This window comes from Amphiura filiformis, chromosome 12 (assembly GCF_039555335.1).
Source record: "Amphiura filiformis chromosome 12, Afil_fr2py, whole genome shotgun sequence".
Lineage (NCBI taxonomy): Eukaryota > Metazoa > Echinodermata > Ophiuroidea > Amphilepidida > Amphiuridae > Amphiura > Amphiura filiformis.
The window spans coordinates 13,972,330-13,990,896 of record NC_092639.1 but is presented as its reverse complement, the minus strand read 5'-3'; the positions used below and the strand labels follow the sequence as shown (position 1 = coordinate 13,990,896).

Sequence of the window (18,567 nt, the reverse complement as noted above, 5' to 3'; positions counted from 1 at the left end):
TTCATGCTTCTGTCTGCCAGTAAGAATTCTTGAGTAGTTTTTTGTTTTCCTCCCGCAAAGGCATGGTAAATTCCTATTAAGACGGAAATACCAAACATGCAACCAAAGACAACGTAGTCTATAGTCCCAAAAGTTCCTACAGGATCCGACATGGTGTTAGGATGCAGCTAGAGCAGATTAACGTTGTAATTTCAACTCAATTTTATCTGTAATATGCAAAATGTTCAATTGTTCTCCTACTGCAATAGTTTATTAAATCTGGCTCGGCGACGTCTTTGAAATACACCAAAGCTTAAAAAAAATAATAATAAGGTTTAGATTCCAGGCAGTCGGAAACTGCATAAGGCGTATTTTGGTCATGTACAAAATTTGTTTGCCATGTTGGTAGTTTTATCAATCGGTAAACATTGATTTTGGGTAACAAGTAAAATCACATACTAGATTGGTACTTTTTTGGAAAAATCGAGTTCCATTAAGTTTGTGTAAGAGCGGAAAACCATTTCTTTGTGTGTTAAATCGGGTATACTGAAAATGGCCCCGAAAAGCGTCATCATCCTGATATCTTCGTGTTAGAAATTGCCATGATAGTAAGCCAAATCCACCAGTTCTTCAACAGCCACGCATGGCGAGTTTGTTCCGCTGAGGCCGAGGGACTTGGGCTAAATATAAATACGATAAACATGGATAGATTGGTACGTTTCTTTTCCACTACGCATGCGCCGTAGCCATTTGTTTGTTCTGCGTATAGTATTAAAGCATTTTCTATATGATTCGCTTTTTTGTCAGGTTTTACCATCAAGGCACAGACTGGGAGTTCAAAGCACAGACAGAAGCTTACCATATTCTTTCAACACATATATTCAACTGCAAGTCTTACAGTAGGTTTTTACAAATACCCAAAATAACGGGATATATTCAAGGATATCTAACCAGTACGAGATGTAGTCATACATTGAATATCAATAGTAAATACACCACCATACATGTTACTCTTTTTTCATTATAGCTAGGAATAAATACCAGAAATGATTTCAAGTGGCGGTCACTCCATTCATCTCAATTATATTCAGATAGTGAGACACTATTAGAAATAGAAGCAAATTGTTCGACGTGCAACAATAGGATTTTACCCGGGGATTTTGAAAGACAACTCATAGTTGAATTCATACTACATCACTGAGCTATAATAGCGATAGGTTTTTAACCAATTAGATAGAACTCCGTAAAAGCGAGCTACCTTGTTGGTCAAATACCCGCGCGTGGAGAATAAAGCTTATTTGTGACACGATCTGGTCCATGGGGGCCAAAGGAGGCATTTTTGAAAATTGAGTTACTGTACTTATTACATTATACATACAATAGGCTATCGTTTACTGAAAACACCAAAGGTCTAGCATGCTTGGTTCTAAAGTTACGAAGTTTTTTGATGTCTGTTTTCTTATGTATTTTATTGTTTTTTACTCCATATTTTCATCTTTATCTCAGTTTCAAATTTGCCGCCTTTGGCCCCCATGGACCAGATCATGTCACATTTTGTAACTCAGCAGCCACTCTCAACTGTCGGCGGTGCATTGCGTAGAGCCACGTGCTTCCCTACCTGGTGTGGACGATGTGCCCCACAGGATCGTAGAGGGGGTAAATATTAGTTTTATTCCAATATCTCTTTCAAAAATGTCAAAGTATTCGTCTGGTCCCTTAGATCCCACAAATATAAATTTTGAGCGCGCAAGATCTATAGTTAACATGTTTGAGAATATCTGGGGCATAAAAGGTTCAAGGTTGATTGCTTGTTGCTAAAGGGGTCAATGTCAAAGAAGTTATTATTATAATGGAGGCAAATGAGTCCAGATTAAAGGTTTCAGAAAAGGATTAGTTTGTACTGTCTGTGATGTCTGGTTAGTATGTTGCGTCTAATGTTGCTGTGGCATTTATGATTGCTATTATTATAGCTGTTACTGATACCTCCGCGCCACTGTTCAAAATTCTACCCCTACAGTAAAAGCATTCACGTCGCGGCCCTGTTGTAAGTGGTTTAAAATATCTGCCAGATTCCTACTGATTTTGCTTTTTTTTATATCGTAAAAATTTGCTTAGTTACTGTTTTTTTAGATATAGATTTTGATCAGCTGTCATTGCCATCCTCCTGTGTCGTTTTTTATAGTGTTCACTGATCTCGAGCTGTCGAACACATCGCCGATCCTACTTGCATTTACCTGTTATATGTCGTATTGGTATGTATCATCATTTTGTTAATAGTAATTATCAAATTAGATTTTAAACTTAGGAGAGGTCGTTGTGTAGGTGGGTATTTAAAACACAATTTGTTTCCTCTAGCAAATAATTGAATTTAGTTACAAGTACTAGGTAATATCTCTACAGAAAGACAGGTAGCAAAACATCTCTCTGTAGAGACGCTACTGTTTTGGCTCTGTAATTTTGATATTTTGCTTGCTACTTTGGTTTAATTATTTGCTGTAATTTGATTAATTTTTATGCTTGCTACCAAGTACTTACATTTGCTGTGTATATGTTTGTTGTTTGTCCCTGAGGAAGGGCAGTATAAACGTCGGTTGAACTTTTTGTTTACTTTTATCTACTATCCCTGTGGTTTTGGATTTTTACTAATGCTGTGTCAGTGTACACCTCCATGGTTTACATACTGAATTAGTTTTTTTATCTTGTCTTGTAAAACTGGCTCAAATCTTCCTTTTTGTGACCCTTTACTGTCAAATGTGAGGACTTTCGACAACCCCCTATTCAGAGGTTGCCAAAAGTTGCCAATCCGTTTTATTCTTCAGCTATAATTACGCAGTGTTTTATTCTGATGAACAAAGTACCAAGAAACTTAAGTTTTGTTTTCAAGAGATGTATAATATTTATCGTGTGTATCTTATGTGCAATATTAATTTAACTAGGAAAAAATAAGAGAAAAATAAGTAAAGAAAAAATGTGAAAACAAAGGTGTGCTTGTTTTCCACTTCGTTGGGCGATATGTTGATTAGTCACTGTTGACATACCTGTTGTCATGCGCTCATAACTTAAGTATCTTTTAAGATTTGAAACTTAGCAAACATTTACAGGAAGGGTGAATAAATTCATATCTGGCAAAAATACATCGTTTTGTTGCACCATCGCCATTTTCTACATATAAGCTTTCTTTGGGATATCATGTACATTCATGGTGTAGGAAAAAGCGTTTCAAGTCTTCTCACTGTATGTATTATGTTGTCGTGCTTTTTTAGCAACACTGTACAAAATAATCACAATTAACTCGAGTTTTGGTTCATGTATTTGCCAATTTCTATATTGTCCACGGCGTCATTGGTATATGCAGGTGGTGGTATATCCAGATTACTATCGTCGTAACTATCGTCAGATACTACTTTCATCTTCAGAACTTCTAGATCTTCGTCCTGAAAAGGAAACAAAACCTTAGTAACTTTCATTTCTATTACATACCAATTAAATATAATAATTTACCGATAAGCACCGTTTTATTCTCTATTTTTCTATATTTGGTGTTGTTATTTGATAATAGGTTATACCAATTGAAAATCACATCATCCCTCAGCTGGATTGAACAAGATTTTAAATATGCCGACGAAAAAACCCTGTTTATAAAGGTAGGATAACATTTAAATGAATTAAGTAGGGTCGGTCGGGTGTTTGTTTGTATTGAAAATGTCTGACATCACAAAAAAGTCACAAAAATCTGTACACATTTGTGCGCTAGATGTGGACGACGTGAATAGCAATAATATTTGCATAGTGATAGAAATCATCCAATGTGGGCTCTCGGTATGGGCCAAGCTGTGAATCTAAACTGCAAGCGTTTTTTAAAGCCATACAGTGTATTATAACATTTTCATACAAAATAGATTAGCATTTCCTTGCCATAAAATGTTAGCTTTTACTGACAGATATATATCCTTTTATTTTTGAGCCGAACAACTGAGGCAAAGCAAAGGAAATTGGAATTTACTACCAGCGCCGATGTCTCCAATATTACGTATCATTCATTCGGTCATATTATGGTACGATTCTTTGTTGTGTAGATATCCGTTCCGCACGCCATGTACGCACAGTGTTATGAACATCGTGTATGCGTTCGACTAACAATCACACCGTAATAATAAAACGACGGTTCCTGCGTTTTATTTGAAATCCGAGATTTTTGACAAAACTACATCTCCTAGAGTCTTGAATTTTGCATGGTATGTTAGTTTAATGAAGTACAATATAATCGTGTAAAAAAGAATTTTGAAAAATATTGAGGGCGTCCTCCTCAGCAAATGTAATAATATGGCTTTAACTGATTTCTAATACTTACCACCTCATTGAAGGTTTTACCGCCGACTTTTTTAGGAAATCCACATCTAAAATAACTTTTACAAGATTCAGGAAAGCAGCAATACATAGTGTCTACAATCGATATGAAAAGTTCCTCATCTACGTCTCTAGGCTTGGTTGCTCCTTAAATATCAAAATAAAAAATACCAAAAAACTAAATTAATTGTTTCTAACGCTTAGAATGGTTTGAACGTGACAAAGAAAATGTATTTAACTTTATCAGTATTTGCATGTACAGGAGACGGTCTTTACAGGAAAGTGCAGATCATAATCATTATAAGGCTCATGAATAATGGATGAAATCGGTCGACTGAGAGGTTATTTAAGGGATGAAATCAAAACTCGACCGGCAGTTGCCGCCGGTTCCGTCCGGTTTCCATTAGAAAAATAGAAACTGGACGGAACCGGTTGAGACCCCAGATGTCGTCATTTGACGTCACGCCGACTTGCAACGAGCAGTAAGGTGTTTGCTAAAACGACGTGCGCATCGGCGTGACGTCAAATGACGACATCTGGGGTCTAAACGCAAGGAATTATTGAATTTACCGAAAAGGTAAATTGCGTGTGTGGGTCTTACCTGTCAGAAAACTAACAAGGAGTCCAAAAAAGACTGTAGTACACCAGGCTACACACGCGTACCACGCATATGATATAGTATAGAGCTTATTGATTGGCGGTCTGAAAATGAAACACTAGAGTATTATGAACACATTTTGATCTTTCCCCAGAGCAGCCAGCACACATAAACGTTGAAACAAAAACAGTGCATCTGGCCGGATTCGAACTGGCGACCTTTGTAATACTAGCACAACGCTCTAACCAACTGAGCCATAGAGGCACGCTGGAGAAGAGAGAAAGATATAAATCTATATGTATTAGATTCTAGAACCACTATGCTCTTCTCCAGCGTGCCTCTGTTGCTTAAAGGCTTAATGTACGATTTCCTTCAAATTTTAAATTTGTCATTATATACTCAAAATGCTGAAATAATACTAGTAATAATGATGGGGAATGGTTTCTGTCCATTTTGAGCTGAAATAACGAGGTAACGTGAAAGAAACACTGCTTGTTATTTTGACCGTTTAACACGCAGTTCTATGGGCGGACATAAAGTCAAACACAACAAATTTGGCTGATTCCATTTAGGTGCAAGTTGTGACATGTGTAAACATTACAAATATGCCAAAAAATCAGGTTTGAAAAAAATTAACCAAATTCATATTTTAAGATCGTACATTATGACTTTAATTGGTTAGAGCGCTGTACTGTGCTAGTATTACAAAGGTCGCCGGTTGAAATCCGGTCAGATGCACTGGGTTTTTTTTCAACGTTTATGTGCGCTGGCTGCTTTGGGGAAAGATTAAAATTGGTTCATCTTATCAATCTAGAGAACTAAGTATAATAACTTTCACTAGAGTATTATGCTACTTATTTTTTCTTAAATTGTACAATAGATTCAATTCGAGAGAAAGATACACGATTATCACGATACTGTTTTATATCATCGATTCCCCCTCATAATTAGAAATCTCGTTTTGAGCTACCACTATTCTGCAGACCATAATACTATTAAACTGAATAAAGTTCCAAACTTACGGTGTTGTTATGTGAATAGCTTCAGATGTCATTGGCATTGTAGTTGTGAAATTTAAACCACACCCGTCTATAGATAACGGTGGTTTATCAACATAGGGTGGCCATAAAATAGCACCAATACCAATCCAAAATATGAACGTAAGACCTACTAAGAGGCCAGTTATAGCACCCTGTATAAATGTAAAGTCACCATATATATTATTTTACACTAAAATATATAGAGAAAGGATACTTCTGATTGGCTTATTCCATAAAACTTCGACACCTCTTCCAAAAACAAGAAAATTATTTCTATTTTACATGGGATTTCCTACTCTCTTTCAGGTGAACTCGGGAACTTTCATGGATTGCAGATCATTAATCCCTATTGTATTTTATTTTTCAGTTGGATTACCCAATAGTTTCCAAATTTTGAACCGAAAATTACTCTATTGACGGTGGGCCCAATAATTCCTGAAATAGGTAATTATATGACCACTGGTGTAACTACATAGTCTTTTGTATTTCGACTCTTAGTGCCAATGAGTAAGTGCAATAGCTGCCATGAGCTCCACGTGTAGATTAGTATATACAATAATACTGTGTGTAAATTACCAAATGTTCACAGGGCAGCTATTGTATTAACTTACTTCTGGCACTGGGCAGTCGAATTGAGTTAGCAGTTGTGGGAAATCGGTCACCAGATGGGGTCGAAATACCGATCCGCCATTAAAGAATGGACAAACTCGCAACTCATTTGAACATTTGGAGTGTCGGGCGCAAGCGGGAGGAAGAATTACAATTGTTTTATAAAGCTAACAATGAAATTATATAAAATTCACATTACATACTAGTATGACACTAATTTCAGATATCAAAACTGTACGCAAAACAGATTAACTATGTAACGGAAATGCATTGATTGAAATTAATATTAGTTGCTGAGACAATGGAAAGCGTACATAAATATATTTAAGAAATAAAGGGTAATGCATTATCCTTTACACGCAAATAATGTGTCCGAGGCAGTAAAAACGTAAATAATGGGTGAGGCGCAGCCGAACCCATTATTTAAGCGTTTTACTGCCGAGGACACATTATTTGCGTGTAATGGATAATGCTGCACCCTTTATTTCTATTCTATTACCACAACATTATGCGATTTAAAGAGAAAATATCACATTTTTGCCCAAATATTTCAAGTTGTTTACCTCAAGGTGGAGCGCCTACGCGTAGCCAAAGCGTAAGTGATAGCGCTTATTGCAGAACGCGTAACCAAGCGTAATGCTTTGCGTACAATGGGTAACGATGCTAATATACTGCATCGCGCTTTGCTGTGCACTGTGATGCGAGAAGAGCATAAAGTTCGTTGCCCTGGCCACTTTATTGCTAATTAATGGTCTTTCATGTGACGCGTTTCAACAAATCACAGTGCGCGATTTTGAATAATGGGTCGTGGGGGTAATAGAATATAAAACAAATATTCACAAGCTCTCACCTTTGCATTTGTCCAAGGAAAGAACATACCTAAGCAGAACAATCCAAGAAGAGGACCACCAGTCATTCCAAATATACTTAAAGCTATCTAAAGGAAAACAAGGACTAGTAACTTTATCCAACGATGCATTTGAAAAATTATACAACTTCACAACATTACTGCCAAAATGCGCAAAGTTATTACTTAAAATAATACTCTGTATGCGTTGTTTTACGTGGTGGCGATTGGTTCGATTCTTCACACTACCGCAAGTGAGAATGGTTGCCAATGGTTCTAGGGGTTATTTCGGCTTTCAGCCAACATTCTTTTATTAAAGGTCTTCCATATATTGTGTTTGAGATGCATGTTGTGGCCTTCGTTCGATTTGGTACCGCAAGTGAGGATGTTTACCTGTCCAAGACCGGTCTACATTTTCTAGGGGTTATTCGGCTTTTAGCCAACATTCTTACATTAAACTTCTTCCATAGTCTTCTCCATCTAGTTCGGTACTCTTTGTTGTGTTTGAGCTGCATGTAATTGCTTCACAACCACAAAACCTTGAGATCAATTTATTTTTCGCCCTAGAAGTGATGATGTAACAGGATTAAATACCATAGCAATAGGTTAAAACAATTTTTGAATATATCGCACTGCACTAGTACGTTCACGCGGTATATCTTTATTGAACCATAGATGTATGATTGCAGACATACAGGTGATAAGAGCAACCAGCTTGTAGTGCAGGGCGATTCGATTTATTACATCACTTTAACAGCGAATAGAATATTCATATCATGCTGATCACTCGCACCTGTAAGACTAGTATCTTTGAAAAGAGCGGTAATGTATTAAAATCTATGATTACATACATACACAGGTGATGAGTGCAACCCACTTGTAGTGCAGGGTGATATATTTAAAAATTGTTTTATTGCTATGGTAGTTAATCCTGTTATATCATCATTTCTACGGCGAATTGAAACCTTTTAAGGTTTGCTTTTAGTTATTGCTTTATACGTACCTGTAAAATACTAGTACTAACTATAGATGCGATATATGCCACAAATATAACAACCACTCCATAACTACATGCTATAGAAAATGATAACGAATAAGTGAAACGTTTCATACATCGATTTGATGTAAATAAATTTTACATTTTAGATGAAAACACAAGAAATAAATTTATTACATTTTACAAAGATCTTCCTTCTTTCATGATGGTAATAATTTATAATAGAATTCAGTGTTCAATTCTTGCTAGTGACAGAACAGTTTTATATTATACAAAAATAGCATACCTACAACTTTTGAAATTATTGCGTATTTTGAATCACCAAGGTCCTTCCAGATAGCCTTGATAACGTCTTCAACTAAAACTGCTGCTAGAGCATTAAGTCCGGATGAAATAGTACTTTTGAAATACAAAAAGCAGAAAAAGAACAGCATATAAAAGAAAACTATATATTGGATTGTAAGCAACCCATTTAGCAGAAGTTACTACTTGCATAAGAGTCACGATGGCATACCGAGTGTTGAGAACCAGAAAGTCTAGTTAAAACTCTCAATGATATACATTGTGAATTAAGGCTTTCTGGCCCATTCTCCGTTAAAGCGTCCAAGTTTGGTCTCAGGAATGACAAAATGCCAACCACAAAGAATTCATAAAATTCATTCAGAATCGTAAACTTTAATAGTTTAAGAACACAAAACAATGCATGGGTGATTTTTCAACAATATTTCATTTTTGAGCAATATTACTTGTACGTATTGGGGTAACGTATCAGTGGTAACGTATCTGTGAAACCCTTTCCCATCTTTGTCTTAATCGTGCAAGTGTAAAACTGACCGACTTAATACCCATACTTGATCAGTCATCACCCAATGTACTAAAGTCTGGTATGGTATTTGGCTTCATTTATCACAGCGTTTTTTCCGAGGAGAGTAGAATTTAGGTAACGTATCTGTGAAGGCATGAACGTAACGTCAGGACTTTTTGCCATTAATAGACCTGATTGTTTTTACTTTGAAACCATTGTGTTTTGTTCCATATATATAATATAACTATGGAGCCTGGTTGATCCATCACATATGAGAACATTCATCTAGCCAATTATTTTCACAGATTGTTATCCATTAGAAATATGGTAACGTATCTGTGAACAATATTGGCGACATAGTCTGAAAGACCTGTTGGAAAAATTTAATAATCTGTGTTGTGATGATTTATACTTTATAATTAGGGCATGATACCAGCTAATGAAAAGTACCTATAATCCATTATGTGCGCGCATGTTTAGAGAGCAGGGACACGTTATACTGAACACACCTTGGCTGGCGACATGGAGGAAAACAATGGACATGCATAATCAGCTTTATTGTTTATTTTTATTTATTTATTTATTTTATTTATTAGACTCTATACACTGGAGATTGCACAATATCATAATAACAGTTAAATATAAAATAGCAAAATACATTCTGAAAAGATTACAATAATATACATGTTTAAAATACGAATTAATACCAGTGCAGAGAATGGGACGAACAGGTGCGTATCACCTCTAAGACCATCCCACCTCAAGACCAAAAATAAGCCGCCCATTGTTTTATACTTTCTAGGCATGTTACAACCTCTAGCCTCACACATTTTAAAAAGCAACTCCTAAGTATAAGTTATATTAATAAAAGTTATTTCTTTCTGAAGAAACAAGTCTGAATACGACTTGACACTATGGGCGACACATATTTGGCATTTTGAACACTTTATCGGAGAATGTGCCTTCTGGTTCTCAACCCGCGATATACACCATAGCTTCAAAGTTGCTCACTGATAGCTTTGCATTCAAGGCTAGAGTCCGAAGCTGTTGAAATCTAATCGACGAAGCATGAAACCGTGTAAATCAATTGAAGTTCGGAAGTAAACACAATCAAAAGACTCATCAAAATAATTTTTGTCCAAATTTAAACATCAACAGAATATTAACATTCGTTGCAAAAAATGTAACATCGAATCTAGACTTCTTGAGCCAATGTAGCTATGTGAAAAGTAACATTATTACTTACGAGAATTTGACAAATGTAAAACATATGCCTATCGTTTTTAATTGTTGTATGCAACTTAAAAACTACCAGATTCGCAACCAGATGGTGGTGATGGTGGTGGTGGTGGTGGTGTAAAGCAAAGCCGTGGTTTAAAGTCGCAAGTTGGTAGTTTTGAGACGTCCTGGCTGCTGCGTTGGTGTTTTGCACACGCACATGTTCAGCCAATGTCTGCAAGGACATACCACTTACTGGCGTGTACATAATGTGCGCGGCAAACAAAGAACATCAACTCAGTCAGCCAGGATGTCTCGAAACTACCAACTTGGTACTTCACGCTCATTTCGTAGTAGCAGGTTATAAATAGGGGAAATACCCTTAACAATTTTTATTTCAGAAAAATCGAAAAACTGTGAAGAAAACTGATTATATATATCCGTCTATGCGGTAAATTGCATTGGAATTTCTTATGCCCGGCATAATCGAAAATTAATTGTATTTCTTGATGTGAAAAATGCATTCTTTCATTGTAGGGTAGGGGTATTCTAAAAGTGTAAAAAAATGACATAGGGAATAGTTTAGGATTGACGGATATACGAATATCCCTTTAAGGGATCTGGAATGAGCGTTTTGAGCGTTTCGACAGTATTTCTGGTGGGACATGCGAGCACATCAGACATATCGAATTGCATTCTGCATACGAAGAATGTCTTTCTGATATCAAATAATTTTCATTATTTGAAATTCACGATATAATACAAATTTTATGACAAATTATTAAAATTTGATATTTTCACATTTTTGATATATAACAGTCCTCGAAGTAAATTTTATAAATCTAATGATATATTCTTAAAGTGTATGTAGCTAGGAGGAAAAGCCGACGATCGATGGAAAAATTTGACCTTTCATAATGAAGATATGGATTTTTTTTCCCAAAAAGACCTATTTTTTTTGTGTGTTTTGGGAAAAAATCCATATCTTCAATACGAAAGGTCAAAATTTTCAATTGATCGTCGGCTTTTCATCCCACCTACATACACTTTAAGTATAAATCAATTTTAATCATTTGCCATAAAATGTGTATTACATTGCGAATTTCAAAAATCAAAATTATTTGATATCAGAAGGACATTCTTCGTATTCAGAATGCAATTCGATATGTCTGATGTGCTCTAATGTCCCACAATAAATACTGTCCAAACGTTCATACCCCACCCCTTAACTGAAAATAAAATCTACCTTAATGCAGCACTGAATACGGCAGAGACAAAGAGGCCCGGTATTCCAGGTAGGTGTTGAAATAGATCCAATACAAAATAAGGTATTAGCTACAAACAAAAAATACGTAGGTAAATTATTTAACTATATACCACTCATTCATTCATTCATTCATTCATTCATTCATTCATTCATTCATTCATTCATTCATTCATTCATTCATTCATTCATTCATTCATTCGTTCGTTCGTTCATTCATTCATTCATTCATTCATTCATTCATTCATTCATTCATTCAACAAATTTTTGTGTATAATGCTTTAAGGGGTCTGTCACCCACTTTTGTATAGTGTTTTTGTGGGAGCACATCAAACACGCCCAATTTTAAAACAGTCCACGAAGTAAACTTTTTTTGGAAAAAAAATGTATTATCTTAAATACGCAAGGTCAAGATTTTCATATGATGGACGGCTTTTCATACCATCTACATACACTTTAAGTAAATATCATTAGATTGATACAATCTTCGAGCACTGTTTTAAAATGTCAAAAATGTCAATTTTTAATAATTTAGCATACATTTTGTATAATATCGCGAATTTTTAAAAATATCAAAATTATTTGATATCAGAAGGACATTACTCGTATTCAAAATGCAATTTGGCGTGTCTGATTATTTCGTGAGCTCCTAAAAATGTTGTCATAATATATATATTACTTAGAATGATCATATTATGCATTTGATTTCATGATGGGATTCCATGCTTACCTGGTCAGTTGATGTTACATAGCCCATCGTGTACGGATCACAGTCGGCGTAGTAAGCATACATTGTTAGCCCAGAAAGGCATGCTACACTTACTACAATTAACATGCCTATGATAGCAAGGAACAGTGCACTAAATTGAAAAATTCGAACAAAAAACACACAAAAAGGAAAATGAATTAAAACGGAGTGCCTAGTCTACCGTTTATACGTTTTTTGTTTGTTTTTTGTTTGTTTGTTTGTTTGTTTGTTTGTGTAAATGATCACTCCGTGTGAAGATACGCTTGGGTCCTGATGAGATCAGGCTCAAATAAAATGCTCAAGCTAGGCTAAAAAGCATGTATAACCATGTTGGCATATATGGAAAGAAAATAGAAAGAGATTTGAAGATTATGACAGTCTAACATGTTTATGTTGGAGTGGTAAAGTTAAAATCTCAAGGTCTGATTTCGCGAAGCCTGGCTAGTGGTCAGGCTTCCTAAGCCAGCCGACTAGCCCTACGAATGTGGATCCATTTTATTGATTTATCTCTCTAGGTGATGTACGATGTGAAATTGTAAGCATAGGTATATAGAACTATACGTTGGACCAAAACCTGATGGCTTAAGAAGCCAGACCACTAGCCAGGCTTTGAGAAACCACCCTCAATTGTCTTATATTCAAGAAAAATATTCTTACAGTTTAGCAGTGTTCTCCGTTGCACATGTCAGATAGCGTTGTACCTGAGCTTGATTAACACCATACACAGCAGTCCAAGTGAATGTCCCGCCAATGACGAGAGACCAAAATGTATGACGAATAGTTGGGTCAACCCGGAAACTGAACACATTCAATCAAAGAATCATTTTAGTCTTACACTCAGTATTTCTAGATTGCGTTATGAAATCGCTCGTCTTTATAGGTCTATTATATATTTTTTTATTATCACTAGATAACCAGCTGCCATCAGGCCAGGTAAAAAAGCGATCAGTTAACCGTATAAAATGTTCAAAATATGATTGCGTAAAAATTTTAGATTTTTGTCAGATTTTTAAAGCTTTTAGTGATTTTTAGAGTTATTTAGCTTCTTCCAGATAAAGAAATAAAACTCGTCCCCTTTACATATTAACAGGATTTGAAAAGAGTGATAGAATTATATTTTGATTTTTTATTCAGGCTTATCACTTTTCACTTACTCCCAGAAGTCAATCCTGCCTCCTTCCTCGCATATCTTCCACATATTCTTCATTCCACCAAGACGTCTATTACCTTCGATTATGACAGCAAGGAATCCAGCAAACATGATGCACACTTGAAACACATCTGTCCATAACACTGCTTTCATGCCACCCTGTTAAACGGTTTGCAGAGACTCAATATTGTACAATTGTAAATTATGAAAAGCACGCGAAATTTTTTTTTTATCTGAAGTGGCTTTGGCAAGCCATTTATTTATAAAGATGTGTTGTATGTTCAGCAGACCGTCGCAGCTACATTACTTCGAAAAAAGACACATGAAACTGACCCCTACATGACCCGTACCGGAAGAAATATATGAAACTGTTACGCAATGACGTATTATGATAATGTATATCATAATCACATATTTGTGTATCGAAGGACATTTTAAGAGTTCAACCAGCAAAAACCATATCGAAATCGGGAAATTGATCACAATAATCTTTCCACATGTTAACATAAAGTTAATTTTTTATTACTTCCGTGGTCCGAGCTGTGCGCCAAGCGTAGACGAGCGTACACACAGAAGAAATAAACAATCACGCTGATTGGCTGATCAACGCACTTGACAACAAGCCGGTTGACCCATTGGTCTTCGGCGCGGCGCGTAGTAGGCGACCTTGTCACTTACTACGCGATCGCAATTCACCAGCGCGTACCAGGACCACGGAAGTAATAAAAAATTAACTTTAGTTCTTTTTATGCAATTCAAGTAAAAAACGTAGGTGTTTTAGTGACGTTTCACCCCTACACTAGTCCTTCCTTCAAACTGGCAACCCATCACATGTAACTGTTAAAAAAGCTCTTTTATATATTTTTCTTCAGTTTCAATTTGGACATACAAACTTACAATAGTTGTATAGAAGGTACATACTACTCCGATCGCTATTACAGCACCCCAAAGGTTAATTCCCGTCACTATATGGAGGAAATAAGATCTGAATAACATTATTAAGTTGAATTTATACTCGATCGCTGAGCTATTTATACTTTTTATACTATACATTTATACATGGCGATAGCGATTGCAGACGACAATTTAACATAGCGATAGCGGTTGCAGACGACAATATTAAAAATATTCTAAATGCCACAAAATACATTTTAAAGACATCCATTGCTGTCAATAAATTACTCATAACCGAAAGTTAATAATAATTGAGAAAGTTAAATTAAGTAGCAAAATAATAGATCCAGTTGGTTGGAAATGATTGGTTGATGCATTCAGGTGTCAAGCGACGTCGCTCGGAAGTTGAGATTTCTTCAACTCGCAAAAGCAACGTCGTTTTTGCCTCAGCGATTTGTATCGATTGATCGACTTGATGCTCTGAAAACGGTAGTAAACACTGAGCATGTGTGAGAATCGCTTTTCTACAAAAGCGATCGAGTATATATTCAGCTTTACAGGCAGCAACATTACCCAAGATACGTTAAAACAAGGTACGTTATTGTCAACCGTTAGATATTGCATATTTAGTGCCCCTATACTATGCTAACCCTTATACATACATATTGTATGTTTGCTTTCCGGGTTTGCTTATAGCACCATTTCATGAAGATCACAACCCTTATCATGCTTATTCTATTTAATTTTTCTTATCTTACATTATAAGTATAGAGACTTGGATCATTACTGGTGGACACACGGTAATTCACCCAATAAAGACGGCCAGTTCACCTAATAAAGACGGCCAGTTTCAAATTTGCTTAAGTACAGGCCCTATGGAGAAACCAATTCCTTTGTTGTCCATTCACCCATATTATAATAGCAATCAGATTTTGGGATGGATGTATACACCAATGCACTGAATGGTCTATTGTTCTATTGTGTCCGATTTGAGCGCTGACATATTGGAAAATGTTGCCAATCAATATTCATGAGAGTGTACATTCAACGTCCAATTTTCGAAATTGGGTGACTTGTGCTTGGCAGGTGTAAAATACATCTGACTGGGCGTTTTAAATACGTAACGCATAAAGGCATTGACATCATCGAATGGATGCCTATAGTGCTGTTAGTGTTAGGCCTATGTGGGGGGGGCTGTGTTTAGTTTCTATAATAATTATTATAAGGCCTAAATTTATTTGTCATTCCTTTTTTTTCCTTTCTCTGTACTTATTCTTTCCGTGCTAAAGTATCACTCCCTCTTCTTATCACCCTTCCCTTCTCCATCCCCTCTTACTTTTTGTCCCCTCTCATTCCTATCATTGTCCTTACCTTTCTATTTATTTACATCTATTTATGTATTTCTCTTCATTTCTTCCTCTTTCTCTCTTCCTCCAGTCCCTCTCTCATTCTTCATATCCCCTCCTCCAACTTTACCTCCCGCATCCCCTCTCAAGACCTCTCACAGAAGAGCTGCCCCCCCTTCAGTACGCCACTGTTTATGACATTCTCCTTCTTAAAATAAAATAAAATGTCAATTTGTGAAACAACTTTTATATAGGCCTATACCGGTATACTTATTATATGTTACATGTATACGTAGCTATTACCATTATACAGTACTATAGACATGCAGCCATGGCAGCCTTGATGTGTAATCATTCAGCAAGCGCATTCAATTTATTTAAATGAAGCACCTAAATTCAGTAGGGTGACAACGAACTGTACTTCAGCGGCTAATGTGTGCCTTTTGTGCTTACGGCTACTCAATCACACCCTTGAGTGGTATGACAACAAAAGGTACTTTTCGTTATAGTAGGCGCTTTCACGCGACTTTCGTTTGATTACTTATTGACAGTAGTCTGCTAGGTAAAGCGTTAATACACTGTCGGGTCAGCTTACCGATTTAATGGCGGAAGCCCTTTGTCCCAAACAAAAGGTACCTTTCGATGAATAGCTTGTCAGATTTCAAATCGGCACAAGTTTACAATGCGTTACATAATCTATTGTCTCTCCATCTTTAATAGCTCCATGGTATACACAGTGATTTGATTATAACAGATATTTGCCTTTATTATGGATGAGTAACCAAATGTTGACATAACTGTAAGTTGGATATCCACCACAATAGAATAGCTTCTGGCATTTATTTATCTTCTTAACTCCTCAACAATGGTCACTGACCTTAGTCAATGGACTAAATCTACAGAACTTATCCATGGCAAATCATGGCAAACTCTTGAGCTGTGTGAAGGACCAAGAATATTTTCTAAGATATTGTTGGACCAACTATCGAGTGACCACCGAGTAATGTGATAATAATAGTCCGGCAGCAGAGTCAGGTTAGATTGCTTTGCCAGAATGCCAGTTAGAGTAAATTGTTTTGCTGTTTATTCCTTTTTGGTTATATACCACCAATACGCCTGCGCGATGCATGGAAATACGGCAAGGAACTATTTGCTTCTGTGATGTCTAAAAAGACTGCTTTAAAATCACTGAAATTGACCAAGTTATAGCCAAAAAAGTATATTTTGGGTTTTGATGCTTCGAAATGGTATATTTTCTCTCATTATGACATTGTTGTAATATTACCAAAATTCATCCGCACGGCATCGGTTTTTTAGTAAATACTCGCCCTACCTAATTGTATCTTTCAGCTTCGAGGGCGCACTGCCATTGAGGTGTTTACGTACGGTTTAGTGCGTTAAAACAGGAAAAGTCAAATCTTCAGACATACTTGGTCAATTTGTGGGGGCTGATTCAGATTCTGTATGTGTACTTTATAATTGAAGTTAACCCCTATGTCAACTTTGTCCATGAATATTTCGGAATGCTACAGGCTAATAATTTTACGTCCCCAATCTAATTACTTACCACTCAAAGAGCATTAATCAGCAAAGATGGCAAACTATAACTGGCAAAACCATCTAACCTCAAAATGTGTTTTTTTGCCAGACTATAATGCCCGTTTTAGTCAGGAAGTATCATGGTGACCTTAACTGAACGCGGTGCATTATGTTATAGGTTATAAAAGGAGCATGGTCCGATCTGTTTCCTATCTTACATTGAGGCCTACCATTAAAATACATGTTTTCCCATTTTGAGTTTTGATGTGAGGAGCAAAAACGTGTAAAACAATACCCCATAGGATAGTACACACGATCCGACGTGGTTACCCCAATTCACCACTTTTTCGTTCACACCATTTGAACGAAAAATATCTCGGCCTTAATTGCACTGGGGTAATAAAAAAGATTATGACCTTTAATCTGATACCAAAATCTCAGTTTTTAAGCAAAATCAGGGATGAGGCTGTAGATCAGGTCAAGGACCTTTAAGGCATACCTTGGTTCAGTGCTAATGCTGGTCCGTAGATGACAATACCCATATAGAAGATCTGTTCGAAGAAAATAAAAGAATTCAAAATTTGGGTTAAGCTTCTTAACATTTTCTTATAAAAGCAATTGGCCTTGTCCAATTTAAAAAATATTATCAAGGAATTAAAAATAACACTCTTATAAAAAATTATGTTATTGTGGTTATTTTGTGTTTTTCAGGTTCGTGGGTCTAAGATTCGTAACCAATGGCACTTTAGATAAGGGCCACAAGGGCAATGTTTGTTTGCTTCAAATGCTGACACATTTATTGAAACCTCCAAAATACTCATGTTGCTTTTCATTTCTGCTGCCGACATTCTCAGTATTCTCATCAAATGTAAGGGCGTCTGTAAAAACCCTTGTATGTATAACCATGAGTGAGTTACAGCGTTGTTTCTTCAAACCGGTTTCTATCTTTTCGTCGTTCAGGCTTGAACCTTGCTTCAGCCTGGTCCCATGAAGACCCAAAAATTGATTTTCGACTAACAAAATATACAAATGTACAAATGTAAAAACTGTCCAAAAACTTACCATCATCAATTGTAGTGTCAGCATACCAAAAATACGTACAGTTCGATTAAAACGCCTTTCCAAATACTGCAGAAGGAATGGAATGTTCATCGATTAAAGCCATTATGTACGATCTTTTGTAATA

The 18,567-nt window shown here is 36.2% G+C and overlaps 1 protein-coding gene across 1 annotated transcript in view; it reads right to left on the bottom strand.

Annotated features, from left to right (window-relative positions):
• Positions 1 to 3,266: 3,266 nt before the first annotated feature.
• Positions 3,267 to 18,567, bottom strand: part of LOC140166645 (uncharacterized) — a 40,176-nt gene continuing 24,875 nt past the window's right edge. The window contains exons 11-24 of the mRNA XM_072190143.1: positions 18,444 to 18,509; positions 17,881 to 17,932; positions 14,500 to 14,567; positions 13,607 to 13,761; positions 13,110 to 13,250; positions 12,435 to 12,564; positions 11,687 to 11,775; positions 8,704 to 8,816; positions 8,424 to 8,494; positions 7,424 to 7,510; positions 5,947 to 6,116; positions 4,928 to 5,028; positions 4,331 to 4,473; positions 3,267 to 3,413 (exon numbers count right to left, since the gene is read on the bottom strand). Coding sequence (XP_072046244.1) covers positions 3,267 to 3,413; positions 4,331 to 4,473; positions 4,928 to 5,028; positions 5,947 to 6,116; positions 7,424 to 7,510; positions 8,424 to 8,494; positions 8,704 to 8,816; positions 11,687 to 11,775; positions 12,435 to 12,564; positions 13,110 to 13,250; positions 13,607 to 13,761; positions 14,500 to 14,567; positions 17,881 to 17,932; positions 18,444 to 18,509 — 1,533 coding nt within the window. The remainder of the gene's footprint in view (positions 3,414 to 4,330; positions 4,474 to 4,927; positions 5,029 to 5,946; positions 6,117 to 7,423; positions 7,511 to 8,423; positions 8,495 to 8,703; positions 8,817 to 11,686; positions 11,776 to 12,434; positions 12,565 to 13,109; positions 13,251 to 13,606; positions 13,762 to 14,499; positions 14,568 to 17,880; positions 17,933 to 18,443; positions 18,510 to 18,567) is intronic.